The 17,974-nt window shown below is 40.8% G+C and overlaps 1 protein-coding gene across 10 annotated transcripts in view; it reads right to left on the bottom strand.

The window, feature by feature from the left end:
• Nucleotides 1–3,689: 3,689 nt before the first annotated feature.
• Nucleotides 3,690–17,974, bottom strand: part of GSTCD (glutathione S-transferase C-terminal domain containing) — a 155,036-nt gene continuing 140,751 nt past the window's right edge. For 8 of the 10 annotated variants that reach the window (XM_043513481.1, XM_043513479.1, XM_038400628.2 and 5 more), the window contains 3 exons: nt 17,668–17,698; nt 9,120–9,189; nt 3,690–4,483 (listed from right to left, as the gene is read on the bottom strand). In XM_043513481.1, the coding sequence (XP_043369416.1) occupies nt 4,347–4,483; nt 9,120–9,189; nt 17,668–17,698 (238 nt within the window). In that variant the 3' untranslated portion in view covers nt 3,690–4,346. Of the gene's footprint in view, nt 4,484–9,119; nt 9,190–15,382; nt 16,051–17,667; nt 17,699–17,974 lie in introns of those variants that run through there. The other 2 variants (XR_006280934.1, XM_043513485.1) reach the window with 2 other exon arrangements.

Here is a 17,974-nt window from a genome sequence, read left to right as displayed (position 1 = left end):
ACCTAAAGCTTCATTTAATGGTTTGGTATAATTTTGGAATTTGCTAGACACTACTGAATTTAACCCATGAAACTTAAATTTAACCCACTGATCGTTTCAGTGAAAGTTTTTGTATGTGGAATGTGTTTTTGTGTGCCTCCTTTTTGTTGAAAAGCTAGCCTTGTAAATAGGTAAAATGTTATTAGTGGTCTTCATTCTTTTCAAAGTAACAATTTGGGGATAATCTAGAGCAGTGATTCTCAACTTGTGGCCCACAGGCCACATGCAGCCCAATTAGCACATAGCTGTGGCCCAGCTGTGTGCTAAAGGCTGCTGGGCCGCACGGCAGGGTCCAGGTTCCTGGCTGCCCAGGTCTGGAGCTGCCATCCGGCCCCACATGGCAGGGGTCCGGGGTCCAGGGCTGCCAGCTGGCCCCACGGGGTCGGGGTCTGCTCCTGGCCCCACTCTGTGGAGGGGTCTCTGGGCGGGAGGTGGTGGGCATAGGGATCTGTAGGGGGCTTTGGGGGGGGCAGGGGGAGCTGTGGTTCTCAACCTGTGGCCCACAATGATAAATAGATTGAGAACCACTGAGATTGATAGATTGAGAACTCAGACTGAGTCACACACCAGCAAACATGGAATCATACACAATGATCACAGGTTCATGGGCAAAAACATGGTTGCTGTAGAAATCACATATGGAACTTTCAGCTTTACTATTATCTGTGCTTACAGAAAAGATTTAGGAACATATGCAAAAGTGATGGACTGTCACCTTAGGTATCCAATAACCTTTCAAGGAACAACACATTTCTAGTTCAATATGGTTCTAATAAATGAAGAACGGAAATCATGGGCAGAGCATGTTCACTAATCCCAAACAAAAATCTTTGTAGAAGAAACGAGATTAATTTGTTTTACAATAAGAATAACTGCGCCTCTTGGCAGGCCCTGCTGTTTGTCACAGTTATATCATTATATTACAATATCATATTAATCCTTTGAAGTCTGGTATTCAAAGTGTCATTTCTGCTATTGATTCCATAAGACTACTTTTGAAAACATGTTCCAGAGGTCCATCAGACAACTAACTGGAAGTCAAGTATTCACGTGCCTGGAAAAAATCCCAAGAATTTTTGCAGCCCCACAAACAAAATGTTTTACATGCATCACCGTAGAAATAACTAATAAATAATTTGACAACATATGTGTCTTTCATAATTAACTACTAGATCAGTTTAACAGAACAATATTAATGTCATAATCATGCATTTCAGTAATTTAAATTAAGAAGATAATAAGGAGGCATACTGCCCGCACCCGGGATGTATGCATTTGTGTTATTAGTTCCACATAAATACAGCAATGCTAAAATGTATGGAGAGATTTAGAAAGCAGCTAACTCACATAACAAACACCTAAAGAAAAAGGGCAGAAATAAAGACACCCACACACAGATGACTACCTTGATGTTTGCCCAGAATTATCTCCCCTGCTTCCTAGGATTACTGTTCTTTTTTCCTTTTATTCAATGGCCATCTCCTAGGCAGATGTCTGCAGATGTTAGCTCAACGTTAGCTCCGAGCCCCAGCCCCTTCTTGCTTATTGTTGGATCCAAGACAAAATGTCAGGTTATTCAAATAGAAATGCCAGAGATTTTATAAGTATGATATCAAATTATAAATGTAGATTCATAGAAAACCATTACAGTAGCATACTAGACAAATGTGACCATCAAGACTACTCCTTAAATCCACTTCTTAGCAATCACCAGGCTTAAAACCAACAGCATAGGACCTGCCTAGATAGATGTCTTTCTCTGATGCAAGCCTCTAAAGTAGACAAAATGGAGCTTGCACCGTGTGACTTACCCTGGTGAGTCCTTCCTTCTGTGCAACATGCAGTAAATAACATATTTCCTCCCTCCACACTTTATTCCTGGATTAAGTTGAAGTGAATTTAACTGAGATGGTATTCAGACTTGGAACAAGTTACTGCTGCCTCTAAAACTAACTTCTGTTTGGGTATGCTTGAGAAATTACAGGAGGCATTGGATGCTGTTATATATTTTGGGCTAGATTCTCAGCCCACAATGTGCAGTTTCTTCGCTGTTACTAGAATGATACAAGAATAAGATCACACTTCCTTCCCTGATCTGTCAAGAAGTTAGTGTAAAAGCATCATAGTGTAGTCAAAAATTCAAGATGCAGGTATGAAGTTATATCTGCTTGTGTAGGCCTGCATCTCTAAATGAAGCAGCATGTAGGCTTCCATTGCCATTCACACAGAAGGACACCTAGACCCTTTGGAGATGTAACCATAAAATAGAAAAACTTTCAGAGGATGGCTCTTCTTTCCCCCATCTCTGCAAGCATCTTGTAGATTCGTGTGCAACACTCACTGAAGAGTTAAGATGATAGCCACATTGACCAAACCTTAGTTATATTTTAAATTAACAAATTTCAAAATTCATAAAATGCACCAAATCAGTAAACCTATCAAGCAAATTCATTATATTCTATTTTGATTTGTGTTAGTGTCAATGAATGATGCAATAAATTAGGATATAAAGATGCTACTACACAAGAGGTTCATTTTCCTTTTACTGTAACACAGTGGTTCCCAAACTAGGGGCACCACTCGTTCAGGGAAAGCCCCTGGCGGACCAGGCCGGTTTGTTTACCTGCTGCCTCCGCAGGTTCGGCCGATTGTGGCTCCCACTGGCCGTGGTTCACCACTCCAGGCCAATGGGGGTTGCGGGAAGGGTGGCCAGCACGTCCCTTGGCTCACGCCGTTTCCCGCAGCCCTCACTGGCCAAGAACAGCGAACTGCGGCCACTGTGAGCCATGATCGGCCGAACCTGCGGACGCAGCAGTTAAACAAACTGGCCCAACCCACCAGGGGCTTTCCCTGAACAAGCGACGCGCCTAGTTTCGGAACCACTGCTGTAACATATATATGGGTGATATTGTCACAGGGTTCCCATAATGCACTAGTGTACACATTTTAAATTTAGTAAAAATAAGTGAAGATAGCATTTCCAAATATAACCATTACTCTGTTTTAGGAATAGCACAGACATCAGCCAGCACTGTCAACGAGTTTCTCAATCTAAGATGAACAGCAATCCTTGACAAGGTAAGCAGTGAAGTATCAGGCATAGGTAGGTATCTTTTTTGGTGAAAAATGCATATTCAACGACAAACACATTTTGTGAATTCATGTCAATTTTGCCAAAATTATTTTCTTTAAAAAAAATCTAAAATATCTAAATGTTTTGTTTTGACATTTTTGAAATGAAACATTTTGATTTTTTGATTCAAAATTACTTTTTATTTCAAAATTTCCTTTAAATTTAATAAAAACGTTAGATGCTCAAAATGGAAACACCACATTTCAATTCAGGACAAATAAAACATTTAATTCAACCCGAAATTATTATTAATTATTATTATTATTATTATATTAACCAAAAATATTGAATAATTTCATTTTCAAATCAATCCAAAACCATTTTTTTTTCCAGCAACCAAAAAACTCTGTCATACATCCAGCTCTAATCAGGAGGCTCACACGGTGTCTGCCTCTGTCTGTCTGTCCAGTGGATAAATAGAAGGATTTTGCTCTAAGAGGCTGTCCACTCTTTCAGATTCCTCAGCACAAAATTCTCATGCCACACATCCAAAGAAATTTGAAATGTTAAAAACAAATTAAGAGATTAAAAATATGTATTTTGATGAGTAGAATGATGCAGAAAGTATTTCAATGATCTTTATCAAAAACAATACTGTTATAACAGTGTAGACTTTTTATGACAAAAAGTCAACTAATGCCATACAATGTACGATCTATTATTGTACAGACTGCCCATAAAAAGTCACACCATAAATATGTGACTAGATTTTTCAAATTTAAGTACAAAACGTTCAGCAACTCTTACTGTCCATCTGGAGCGCTACATTGCTGTCAGATAAATACTCAACCGGTGAACATAAATATGGTTTTGAGCTGTAATTTCAAATGTAAAAAAACAGCAGAGATGGCTGTACTGAAAAGAAAATCACCTTTCCAGCAATGAAACCAAAACATTTCCAACCTTTACTGGTGGATATTACTCTGTGGACAGGTGAACACTTCTGAGGATTCTCATTATGAAAGCCAGCAGTCATTTAACAACATATTAAAATTAGGATTTGTGATGCTCTGTAGGCAGCCAACTTTCCAACCCTTTTCCTGCTACTTCCTCTTCTGAAGACCATGGGTTCAGGATGTTTGATGTCTGCTTCCCAGCAGTTTGAACCCCTGGATGTTATCAGGCGTTGATCATGATTGATGCCTAAATTAAAATTAAATATAAATCTCTAAACCTAAATAGGGACACCCACTAACATGTTGTTCTTTGGGGAGCAACTCTCTGGCTCCATGGACATCACTTGGACAGAGTAGTTGCCTCCTTCTGCAGCCCATGCCCGATCCAGATCCACCAGCCCCATACAGTGTTTTCCTAGAACACCAGAACAAAAACAGAAACATTAAAAGACTTCCTTAATTTTTAGTAGAAATATATGATGTACAAAGAAATGTACCCTTTGGCATAAAAATCATAGAAGATTAGGGTTGGAAGAAACCTCCGGAGGTTATCTAGTCAAACCCCCTGCTCAAAGCAGGACCAACACCAACCAAATCATCCCAGCCAGGGCTTTGTCAAGCCATGCCTTAAAAACATGTAAGGATGGAGATTCCACCACCCCCCTAGGTAACCCATTCCAGTGCTTCACCACCCTCCTAGTGAAATAGTGTTTCCTAATATCCAACCTAGACCTCCCTCACTGCAACTTGAGACCATTGTTTCTTGTTCTGTCATCTGCCACCACTGAGAACAGCCGAGCTCCATCCTCTTTGGAACCCCCCTTACGGTAGTTGAAGGCTGCTATCAAATCCCCCCTCACTCTTCTCTTCTGCATACTAAACAAGCCCAGTTCCCTCAGCCTCTCCTCATAAGTCATGTGCCCCAGCCCCCTGATCATTTTGGTTGCCCTCCGCTGGACTCCCTCCAATTTGTCCACATCCTTTCTGCAGCGGGGGGCCCAAAACTGGATGCAATACTCCAGATGTGGCCTCACCAGTGCCGAATAGAGGAGAATAATCACTTCCCTCCATCTGCTGGCAATGCTCCTACTAATGCAGCCCACTATGCCGTTGGCTTCTTGGAAACGAGGGCACACTGCTGACTCATATCCAGCTTCTCATCCACTGTAATCCCCAGGTCTTTTTCTGCAGAACTGCTGCTTAGCCAGTCGGTCCCCAGCCTGTAGTGGTGCATGGGATTCTTCCTTCCTAAGTGCAGAACTCTGCACTTGTCCTTGTTGAACCTCATCAGATTTCTTTTGGCCCAATCCTCCAATTTGTCTAGGTCACTCTGGACCCTATCCCTACCCTACTAAAATCTGGAAATCTTAAAGTGTTTAACAGAAATATTAGCCCATTTCCACAGAAAATACAAAAATAAAATACTGAACAAAGTTTACTCAGGGTGACTGATTTGTGGCAACATGCAAATAAGTGCTCACCAGCAAGATCCAGAAATGTTCCACACCCACATCAATGGGCAGGGGAACTTGATGGGGCCAGTTATGAAAGGGGGACAGTCCCAGTAGAAGGGAGGGAGACACTCGCCAAGGAACAGTAGGTAATTCCTCCCCATGAGAGTCTCCGGAACCCACTGACCTGCTGCGGGAGAGAGGTGCTGATTGGCCAGCACTCCCCAGCTCCCAGGATTTAGCCCAATGTAGGGGCCATACAGAGCCTCTTTCAGCTCCATTACAGCCCACTCTACCCACCTGAAATAGGAATGGGAACTTGGCCTGACAGATGCTGCAGGTCTAGCTAATCGCCTGTTTAGGGGGTCAGGATGGAATTTTTCTGCAGTGAGGCAATTGGAAGGGCACCAGGGAGTTTTTTGCCTTCCTTGCAGCACCTTCAAGCCACAAGAGGTTGAGTAGGAACACGCTTAATTTCTAACTGAGGTACTGGGGTGGAGTTGTTTATTCATTGCAACTTGCAGCCAGTTTCCAGTGCAGTTAAGAGAATAAAATGAATGGTTCCCAACTTTGGGCTCATGTGATAAGATGAACCTTTGTGGGTCAAGGTCCTCACCCTGCTGCAACCCCTGTCCCCTTTGCAGGGGGGGAAGGAGCTAGCACTGAGAGAGAGCAGAGTACTGGAGGGTAGGCTGAGGAGAGCCTACCCTGCATTATGAGCCTACCTAATGCCAGTTATGATTATATGGTAAAGAGCCCTGTAACCCTTCTATTGGGACCAATTAAATGCCCTGTATTGGAGAGCATGGATAGTGCCCTCTCCTTTGTGTTACAGTTTAATACAAATTGCGGACTGCCGCTTAATGCCATGCGTCTGTCCTCATCAGTTACATACAGTTTAATTACTTCTAGAGATCAAAACATAAACTTCATTTTAGAAACATTTGGGAATAAATCTGAGCAACTGTAGAGGAAAAGACTGAATTGTTCTTGGTTTAGAATTTTGTAGCATAGTAAAATTAAAGCCAAAGGTATCTGTTTTATTTACATATTTCAGGTGATTATTATTCAATACATTTGCTTCCTATCTATGTCCAAACTATCTGAACTGATAATTCATAGAAAAGTTGGAACTTTTAGCAGTTTCACAACCCTTACAAGAAAGTTTCACCAGTATCTTGAGGTGTATTAAAGATTCATAATTATAAAGTCCTGAACAAGATGCAAAAGGTACTATATAGTCTCTCCTTTTCATACTCCAATGCTCTTATCTATAGCTTGATAAAATAATACAATTTAATGCATTTGGGATCGGCGAGCCACTACAGTACATTTCACAAAAGCTGGCATACAGTTTTTTAGTCACAGATACTTAACAGTAATTGGTACTATATAACCACCATTGATAGATAAACAGGCTGAACTGTTGTGACCAGGCCTTTAAGTTTGAGGTGTTTATCTGGTATCACACGGGCAGTATGACAAGCCAATAAACCCGTACTATTTTACAGAAGTTGTGTGACCCACAGTAAGCATTACTACATATATAATTTTTTCTCAATCTTAAAAGACTGCAAAAAAAGCAGAATAAGCCACTTTCTCACTATCTACAAATATAGGAAAAAAAGACACCCGCCCCTCCAAAATTGTTTCTATGCTTTCAATCATTTAAAACTCTTCTTTAAAAAGAAAATCTGAAGTGCATTTGATGTAGCTTTTCAATACCTGATCTTGTCTTGTCAAAAGAACATGAATCTGACACAAATGTAGTCTGACTTAATCCACAGCAACCACACCCTTATAAAGATTTTCAGTAGAACAGAATAGTCTAATGTAATAGAATAGAATAGAATAGAATAGAAAAAATAATGTTCATTTTAAAATACAAATACCAATGAGCTGGTTTTTTTTCTTGGGGAAACAAGTTTGTGAGGAAAAAAGTGTGCAATTTCTATGAGACAGAGAACATACAAAACGTTGAAATGATTCAAAAACACCTGACATTTTGTATCAAAAGGCAGACAGAAGCTCATTTGATGTCCCTTCTCTTTTGAACTGGCAGTTTCCTTCCCATCTCCCATGGCTATCTCACAAGCAAAAGAGGAGACACCCTTCTCAGTGGGTGGAGTATAATTGGCAGCTGTAACCCTGACCATTTTTTTTCTGTCTAAATATAGCAGGGATAGCAAAACAATCATATCTATTTTTAAGTAAAATTGGAAATTATCTCAGAATCTGCAGTATTTCCTTTAGTAGTCTGAACTATAGGAAATACCTTGAATACTGTAAATGCAGTTTTTAAAAATGTATTTAGATTAGTTATTTCTACTGCCTTTGATGCATTTCATAAGTGTTTTTGAGCCAAAAATATCTCCTTGCACTCCCCAACAGTGTCTGCCCTACCTTGGCTTGAATCGTTTTTTTGGATCTAGGTTCAGATATCAACCTAGCGAATGTCTATGTTTTGGGGACATTTGCATCTGGGATCTAGTAAAAGCCTTTCCTTAAAAAAGTAATAGCGTTCCCCTTTACTTTGGATCAGCCCCTCTTTTTTAATTAATACATGGCTGATTTGAGCCATAACTGCCAACAGGTGAGGACATTTTCCAGCACTTAATGAGTCACTGAAGGAAGCGAGAGACCAATGCACGTTAGTCCAGCTGGTCATTAATTGCATGGAAATGCTCAACCTGCAGATAGTTTTTGCTATTATATACCATGACAATATAAAAATGTAAAACAGAAAAGCATAATTTAGCATTTAATACATCAAATAGCTAAAAGCTGAACTGCACATTGCCACAGATATATTACTGTTTTTTTTCCTAGGAGTTGGAAGTCAGTACACTAACCAAGTAGCTTCATTCTCAGAATGCTGCTAGATTTAATTATCCTTAATTAGTCTTTAAAAACTCACTCTGACTAATGTATCTAGCTTGTTCTTACTAGTGAAGTTGAGTATATAGGTCTATCTTCCCGCATCTTTCCTTGATAATTCCATTTATATAGGGGTTACAGCTACTTCATTTCTGGTCACTTAAGTCCTTCAATTTCAAAGAAGTTTTTAAATATCTCTGCTAAAGATATTCCTATCTTTGCTACTTTCTGCAAAATTCTTGGACAGTTCCCATCTGGCCCTGGATGTTTGTCAGCGAGTTTTTTAAATGATTTATCACCAACTACTATATCATGTTTAATATATCTAGGGGTTTCATACTGCCACCCATTGCCAGAGTTTCTAAATACTTTTCACAGGAGCTAGATTGGCTTTAGGGAGGTCTCTAGTGAACTTCAAGAAGTCTTCTCCCTTTTCAGGGTATGGAGGGGGAAGGAGCTGGTGCAGAGACATAATGGTCAATAAAATGTCAAATTATACTCTAGCTCATATTTTAAAAACTTCAACCAGGAAAAATGCTTCACTACCAGAGTGAAAAAAGGTGCAGCAACAGAAACACTCATTGCTGTAAGTGTGCTGAGAAAACAGCAATTTAATTCCCTATTGATTAATGTACCAGTGCTTCCCATATATCATAAGCTCAGCCCATCACTAAAGATAGTGCGCATATTCTACACAACAGCTGATCTGTGGAAATGCAATACCTATTAGTCTGCGTTCGGGTGGAAGCTGAACAGCTGTCTGATCTGCAAATCTGCAAAGAATCATGTGCTCCTAGAATTAAAAAACCACAGAAATATGGTTTTATTTCATTACTCTTTAAAAGTTATTTCATTTCAACATAAAAAAACCTATTTAAACATTCAATGGTACCAGAAAACTCTGTGTTTTGAATATTTTTCTATGAAAATTAATTTATACTTGTACTTATTTCAGTTCCACGTCAGCCTTTGAAAGTGTGTACCACTTAAGTTTGAATAACCACACTCATATTTCTACTTCCCTATATTTTTGGGGCAGCGAGTTTGTCTGAAGATAAGACTTCTCTATTTCCATTCAGCAGGGGAATTGGACACAGCCCCCAACAACAGGGCAGTGTTCTTGAGTGGCATACTTCAGTCTGCTTAAGCCCTTCCCCTATGCACAAATCGGCAGCCAAGTCATCCTACTGCCGCAGGGTCAGACTTGGACATCCTCTCCCCATTTGTGGGTAGCATTCAAACTGGAATGTGGGGGCACTCAAATATCCTGTGTCTCCCAACAGTAATGATTCGGAAGCAGGAAAGAATCACGATCACTCTTGTTGGGGACAAGGCAACATTCCATTGCTCAAATCCCACCCAAATCAGTATAGAATCAATTTGAAATTGGAGTCCAGTGTTCCACACCTTGACATGGGGAAACTCTCTCAACTATATAGCACAAAATAAATTTAAACAAAAGTAGAAACCTCCTTATAAGATATCAAGAACTGACTGACTTCAATTTTTAGCCTTTGGATAGCAAGACAAATGGAGAAGGGGTAGGTAAGTTAACCATTCTCGCAGTGGGATGGGGAAAGATTGTGATGCAATGACAACTGAAAAGAATGCTCCTGAAAGCTATACTAAGTGGGACACCTGAAATTTCAAGTGCTAAGACCTAGCAACCACAACCAGAGCCAGCGCTAGGCATTAGCAGACTAAGCAACTGCTTAAGGCCCCAAGCAGCAAAACAGAGCCTCCATTCACGTTTTGTTATGTGTTGGGTGGGGCAAAATATTCCTGCTTAGGGTCCCCAGAGGGCTAGCACCAGCTCTGGCAAGAACTATTTCAGAATTGTCCAGGTTTATAGAGCCCTCTGTAACATCAGATGGCAATACAGACATGAGAAACTTTTCTATGGAACATAACAGAGAACCAAAGTTAGAGCTCTGAAAATGAGTACCTCTTTCTTAAATCAAAGTAGTATAACATTCAAAAACCAGTTGGAGAACACTTCAATCTCTCTGGTCACTCGATTACAGACCTAAGAGTGGCTATCCTTCAACAAAAAAGCTTCAAAAACAGACTCCAACGAGAGACTGCTGAATTGGAATTAATTTGCAAACTGGATACAATTAACTTAGGCTTGAATAGAGACTGGGAGTGGATGATCATTACACAAAGTAAAACTATTTCCCCATGTTATTTCTCCCCCCCACCCCACCCCCCACTGTTCCTCAGATATTCTTGTTAACTGCTGGAAATAGCCTACCTTGCTTGTCACCATGAAAGGTTTTCCTCCTTTCCCTCCCCCCCTTGCTGGTGATGGCTTATCTTAAGTGATCACTCTCCTTACAGTGTGTATGATAAAACCCATTGTTTCATGTTCTCTGTGTGTGTATATCAATCTCCCCTCTGTTTTTTCCACCAAATGCATCCGATGAAGTGAGCTGTAGCTCGCGAAAGCTTATGCTCTAATAAATTTGTTAGTCTCTAAGGTGCCACAAGTACTCCTTTTCTTTAAATCAAAGTAGGTTATCCTTTCATTCTTGGTTAATATAAAGAGATGATTTGTAAAGGTTCAGTCCCTGCATTAGGTGAAGGGACTGCAAGCTCAGATGTGTTTGTCTGACTTCTAACTTTTTACCAGCTATTCGGGCTGCTGGAGCAGCTGTTTGGGAAGCTTGAAGAAGCTGGAGCAGTTGTCAGAGCAGGAAGAGCTGCTAAGATAAAAAACCCAAATTAAGCCTTCACGCAGAGGCTTCAAAAAGCACCTGGCTTTGGTACAGGAGGGGCAGTCAGAGCTAGGGGGAGAGGTACTGGAGGATGCTCCAAGTAAGGGAAAGCAGCAGCAAGTAAAAACATCTCTGAGCTGGGAAGCTAAGCTATTGTCATTTCAGTGAATGAATGAAGGGTAGCTCCTATATCTCAGGCCGTAACATAGCCTAGGTAGGGTATGGAGCCACACTCAAACTTAAAGTCTCCAAAGAAACAGTCTCAGCTAAGTTTTCTCATAGAAAGAATGAGCATACACAGAGCTCCCTGCCTTCATTTGGTTACCCCACCCAACCCAGAGAGCCCACTGCCCCTGCCAGTTCTGCAGCCTGTTAAACCAGATCTGAACTCTGAGATAAGCATTATCACTCAACTAACTTGAAAAATGAGGACTGGCTTGTGAATACACAAAAAAATCTCACTTTGCTCTGGAGACAACCTGAAAGTTTAACTAGCATCCAGGTAACGACTATATAATTTCCCCTTCAAAAGAACAGCAACCTGTCACTTTTTCTGATGGCCCAGCTATTATCAGGACAACGAACATCATAATTAAAACTATCCAGCTTTTCGTGTGGTTAATTTCCACTCTAGAGAGAGCAAATTCTACTAAGTTGTCAAAGCTAAATATGTGAAGTAGTTTGATTCCTACCTTCCAACCATCCCTCAGGGAAAGATAAAAAATGTGGCCATTAAGTGTCTTCTGGCGCAAGCCTACAACCATTATAGCCCTAGTTTTGCAACTTTAACCTCTAATGAATCAAGGCAAAATGTTCCCATCAGAAAAGTAAAATGACAGCAGATAGATCGAGGTGACCAACAATGAATGGATTCCATGTACATAGAGAGGCTATATCCCTGTTGGTCTATTATAAGGCTTGTTATGTACAAATAAAGTAAATTGGTTTAAAAAAATCAGATTTATCGTTATATGGGAATTGTCATTCTTCTTGATGTCTCCTTTGATCTCTCAAAGGAAGTTAAGAAAAATGAATTTAAAATGGTAATTAAAGGACACAGACAATGTCTGCCCACGACATTGAAACTTGAGTCACTAGTCAATAATTTTAACCAATATATTAATGTGACATACAAAAATGCTTATAGCTATCTGTATAACCAAAATTAATTATAATTAAGGCTGTACAAAAATCTCAGGCCATGATTTTGTTTTGGAAACCAGAATTTCCAGCACTCACTGCAACTATTTTTGCAATGCCACTCACTGAAATTTGGCCTGACCACCCCTTTGTTATGACAGGGGGGCAGCCAGGTGAAATTTTAGTGAATGATGTTGTGATGTGGCACCACCAGGGCTCCCCCTGGTCCTAGCCCTATGGGAGGCACAAGCACCAGCACCGTCCCCACACACCAGCAGCCACGGTTGAAGACTTCGAGGTCGTGCTTCTGCTCCACAGGCTTGGCATTACAATCTGGCTCATGGGGTCATAATGCCACTGAAACATGCCCTTCTGTCATGATGGCAGAGTGACCAGGCCAAATTTCAGTGAGTAGAGTTGTGCCAACCTTCCACGGGGCCTCCAGGGGTCTCTGAGCTGAGAACTGTCCTAGGGTGCAGGGGTTCAGGCCCTCACATACCCTGGGCATTGGAGGAAAGGGGCTGTATCCAGAAGTGTGACCCCTCTCCCCCCCAACCACCAGGCCTCCAAGCATTGACGACAATCTCAAGGACCTTGCCTTCCACAGCTGCCAGTGAGAGGAGCTGGCTGGAAGGGCTTGTGCCTCCTGCATGGGTCGGAAATGGGACGGGCAATACCAGCCCCTCACAGGGGCTCCAGAAGTGGGGGCTGTGGGTAGATGTCCTTCAGAGTTTCAGTCCTGCACCCACTTCCACCTCTGCCCAGAGTGGGCCCCTGCCACAACAACACCGCAAGTTTAACCAACTGGTTGCAACTTTTGGAACCTCTCCTCCCAACAAAAATCACAGCTTTCTTATAGCCTTATTAATAACCAAAGTTATCTGCAAAAAGAAAAGGAGTACTTGTGGCACCTTAGAGACTTACAAATTTATTTGAGCATAAGCTTTCGTGAGCTACAGCTCACTTCATCGGATGCATTTGGTGGAAAATACAGAGGGGAGATTTATATACACACACAGAGAACACGAAACAATGGGTTTTATCATACACACTGTAAGGAGAGTGATCACTTAAGATGAGCCATCACCAGCAGCAGGGGGGGAAGGAGGAAAACCTTTCATAGTGACAAGCAAGGTAGGCTATTTCCAGCAGTTAACAAGAACATCTGAGCAACAGTGGGGGGTGGGATGGGGGGGGGGAGAAATAACATGGGGAAATAGTTTTACTTTGTGTAATGACCCATCCATTCCCAGTCTCTATTCAAGCCTAAGTTAATTGTATCCAGTTTGCAAATTAATTCCAATTCCGCAGTCTCTCGTTGGAGTCTGTTTTTGAAGGTTTTTTTGTTGAAGAATAGCCACCCTCAAGTCTGTAATCAAGTGACCAGAGAGATTGAAGTGTTCTCCAATTGGTTTTTGAACGTTATAATTCTTGACGTCTGATTTGTGTCCATTTATTCTTTTACGTAGAGACTGTCCAGTTTGACCAATGTACATGATAGAGGGGCATTGCTGGCACATGATGGCATTTATCACATTGGTAGATGCGCAGGTGAACGAGCCTCTGATAGTGTGGCTGATGTGATTAGGCCCTATGATGGTGTCCCCTGAATAGATATGTGGACACAGTTGGCAACGGGCTTTGTTGCAAGGATAGGTTCCTGGGTTAGTGGTTCTGTTGTGTGGTGTGTGGTTGCTGGTGAGTATTTGCTTCAGATTGGGGGGCTGTCTGTAAGCAAGGACTGGCCTGTCTCCCAAGATCTGTGAGAGTGATGGCTCGTCCTTCAGGATGGGATGTAGAACCTTGATGATGCGTTGGAGAGGTTTTAGTTGGGGGCTGAAGGTGATGGCTAGTGGCGTTCTGTTATTTTCTTTGTTGGGCCTGTTCTGTAGTAGGTGACTTCTGGGTACTCTTCTGGCTCTGTCAATCTGTTTCTTCACTTCAGCAGGTGGGTATTGTAGTTGTAGGAATGCATGATAGAGATCTTGTAGGTGTTTGTCTCTGTCTGAGGGGTTGGAGCAAATGCGGTTATATTGTAGAGCTTGGCTGTAGACAAAGGATTGTGTAGTATGATCTGGATGAAAGCTAGAGGCATGTAGGTAGGAATAGCGGTCAGTAGGTTTCCGATATAGGGTGGTGTTTATGTGACCATCGCTTATTAGCACCGTAGTGTCCAGGAAGTGGATCTCTTGTGTGGACTGGTCCAGGCTGAGGTTGATGGTGGGATGGAAATTGTTGAAATCATGGTGGAATTCCTCAAGGGCTTCTTTTCCATGGGTCCAGATGATGAAGATGTCATCAATGTAGCGCAAGTAGAGTAGGGGCATTAGGGGATGAGAGCTGAGGAAGTGTTGTTCTAAGTCAGCCATAAAAATGTTGGCATACTGTGGGGCCATGCGGGTACCCATGGCAGTGCCACTGATTTGAAGGTATACATTGTCCCCAAATGTGAAAACCCCTAGAACCCCGACCTGGGGTATTCTATCTGCTACCCAAGATCCATAAACCTGGAAATCCTGGACGCCCCATCATCTCAGGCATTGGCACCCTGACAGCAGGATTGTCTGGCTATGTAGACTCCCTCCTCAGGCCCTACGTTACCAGGACTCCCAGCTATCTTTGAGACACCACTGACTTCCTGAGGAAACTACAATCCATTGGTGATCTTCCTAAAAACACCATCCTGGCCACTATGGATGTAGAAGCCCTCTACACCAACATTCCACACAAAGATGGACTACAAGCCATCAGGAACACTATCCCCTATAATGTCACGGCTAACCTGGTGGCTGAACTTTGTGATTTTGTCCTCACCCATAACTATTTCACATTTGGGGACAATGCCAAGCTCTACGATATAACCGCATTTGCTCCAACCTTTTTGCGAATACAGACTAACACGGCTGCTACTCTGAAACCAAAGTTATCTGAGAACCATTTAGCCTGGATCCATTTGGCTGGTCTCTTATATCGGTAGAAGCTGTATTTATTATTTATGTTGTGGTTGACGTAGGCACTACGGCAATACAAACAACAATAAGAACTAGCCAATAACTCTATACTAATTATAAGACTCCTTATCTAAACTTACCAGGGATGAATTAATTTAAAAAAAAACCAAAATCATTTAAGGTAAAGTGGCCTGTTAACACCTCTGCAGTCATAGGACAAAAAGATGGGGTAAGTGGGTTGTTCAAATAATCCATAAATCTATTTTGTCTGTTCAGTCCATGATTTTTAGTGTCTTGCAGAGTCATGAATTTAATTTCCCAGGCTTGTCTTCTGAAAGCGTTGTGCAGGTTTCCTTTGAGGATGACTAAATGCAAGGTGGAAAAGATTGTTTAGCATAAATAGTTAGCCTTTAGCTGTGACACTTGGAATACCTTTCCCTATATTTCTCAGACCTGAAGAAGAGATTTGTGTGGCTCGAAAGCTTGCCTCTCTCACCAACAGAAGTTGGTCCAATAACAGGTATTATCTCACCCACTTCATCTTTCTAATATGTTGGGGAAGACACGGCTACAACTACAATGCATGAGACAACAGTCCTCAGACTTATTTGTAAATTTGTCCCAACATTGACAACTAGTTCATAAAAGCACTATAAAAGGGGCATTGACACAGATATTAAGATTTATTTATTTATTTCTATGGACACAGAATGCTAGGGGCTGAAAGGAACATGTGGCATTTTCTTCCTACTGTTCAAGTATGCAGAGGTTTCTCAAGGTTCTAGGGATTTTCTGCAGTTAAGTTACTGTATAAGATCCAGAGTCCTAAGATGTCCACAAGGAGATCTGACAAGACAAAGCAAAAATGCTGGTGAGAATTTCCAAGGTAGGTCCTCCAAATACAGGATCATGACAGACAGAGGCAACACATACCTGTTGACAGTGGAGGGTGGGGGTGTGAGGGGAGAAGGGGAAGAATTTAAAGGTTTTGGTGGTATGCAGTGGGATTCAGGGAAGGGTATATAAGCCCTGGCAGAAATCTGAGGAGGTATGTTATCCCACGTGAGATGGTATGATGGGATAATGGGATTTTGGTAAGTAATTGATCTTTAAATATTCAGGGTAAATAGGCCAAATCCCCTGAGATGGGATATTAGATGGATGGGATCTGAGTTACTATAGAAAATTCTTTCCTGGGTATCTGGCTGGTGAATCTTGCCCATATGCTCAGGGTTTAGCTGATTGCCATATTTGGGGTCGGGAAGGAATTTTCCTCCAGGGCAGATTGGAGAGGCCCTGGAGGTTTTTCGCCTTCCTCTGTAGCATGGGGCATGGTTGACTTGACGGAGGCTTCTCTGCTCCTTGAAGTCTTTGAACCATGATTTAAGGACTTCAATAGCTCAGACATGGGTGAGGTTTTTCATAGGAGTGGGTGGGTGAGATTCTGTGGCCTGCGCTGTGCAGGAGGTCGGACTAGATGATCAGAATGGTCCCTTCTGACCTTAGTATCTATGAATCTATGAATCTATTACCTCTGATTACAGAAGAGGTAAGAACTGGCTCAAGAATTACATATAAGGAAGCAAATTTATGCAAAAGGAACAGTAAAATCCATTCGTCCATGAATGAGAATTCATTATTGAACAAAAAGTCCTCTTATTTTGAAATCAAAAATTTTAGTTAACACTACACCCAGTCACACACGGGAGAATGAGTAGAGAAAGAGAGTAATACAACTATTCAAAGGTTTGTTGATCAATGACATTTTAAACTCATCTTAAATCATATATAACGTATATTAAATGTATATTAAATACTTTAGAAAGCCATTTTAATTAAAATAATTGCTAAAACAATCTTAGTAAAGAATTGTATTTATTATTTATTTCTATTTATAAAAGTGTGTATCCAATGCTCAAGGTGCAAATTAAGGAGAAGCACTATCATTAGATAGAGAAAAATCTGAAGCTTACAATAGAGTGTATTGCCTTTAATAAGCTGCTGTTCAGAAAGCAAGCTAGTTCTTTAAATATGTTTCAGATAAGAGCTATTGGAAAATGAGTTCTCTAGAAGCAAGCAGTCTACAAAAATGCTCCTATACATTTAATTAGGTCTATATACCTAAGAACAATGAATACTTACACAAAGTCTATAAAATGAGTGGTATCCAGAAGATTTTAAATGAAGCATGTCAAAACACAAATTTTAGGGGTGTTTTACTTATCTTTACGAAGGGATAAAGTTCTTTTATGGAGAAATCATCTGATTTTATTTCACTGAAAATAAGCCTTTTTTTGAAAGTGGAAGGAATGTGAGTAGATCTGAATTACTAAACATCATTATTACATTGTGTGTTCATCCTCATAATTAAAAGATAAACACAGATTATTCATTCCACTACAAACCGCAGGGAAAATGCAGAAAAGGGCACAAAAACCTAACCACAGAAACACCTTTACATACCTTATAGGATAAAACTTCCTTGAACTGATGACTGAAACAGAAAAGGAGATTGATTCAATCAACATTAGAAATAACCAAGATTGAAAACCGAAGTAATTTTTAAACACTTGATTGAATTCTAAACAAAATATTTTTATCTGGTGGCTGTGAAGCTGTATTCAGAAGCAGAAACTATGACAGCTTTAGTTCACTTGATTAGAAAAGGCACACTACATATAATTTTATGTTTTATTGTACTATTTATAGAAGTTTTTTCTTTAACCATTATAAATACTACACTTTTTTTATAAAACTGGCTTTGTCTATA

This window comes from Dermochelys coriacea, chromosome 4 (genome assembly GCF_009764565.3).
Source record: "Dermochelys coriacea isolate rDerCor1 chromosome 4, rDerCor1.pri.v4, whole genome shotgun sequence".
In the NCBI taxonomy this organism is placed as follows: domain Eukaryota; kingdom Metazoa; phylum Chordata; order Testudines; family Dermochelyidae; genus Dermochelys; species Dermochelys coriacea.
This window is presented reverse-complemented; position numbering and strand designations above follow the sequence as displayed.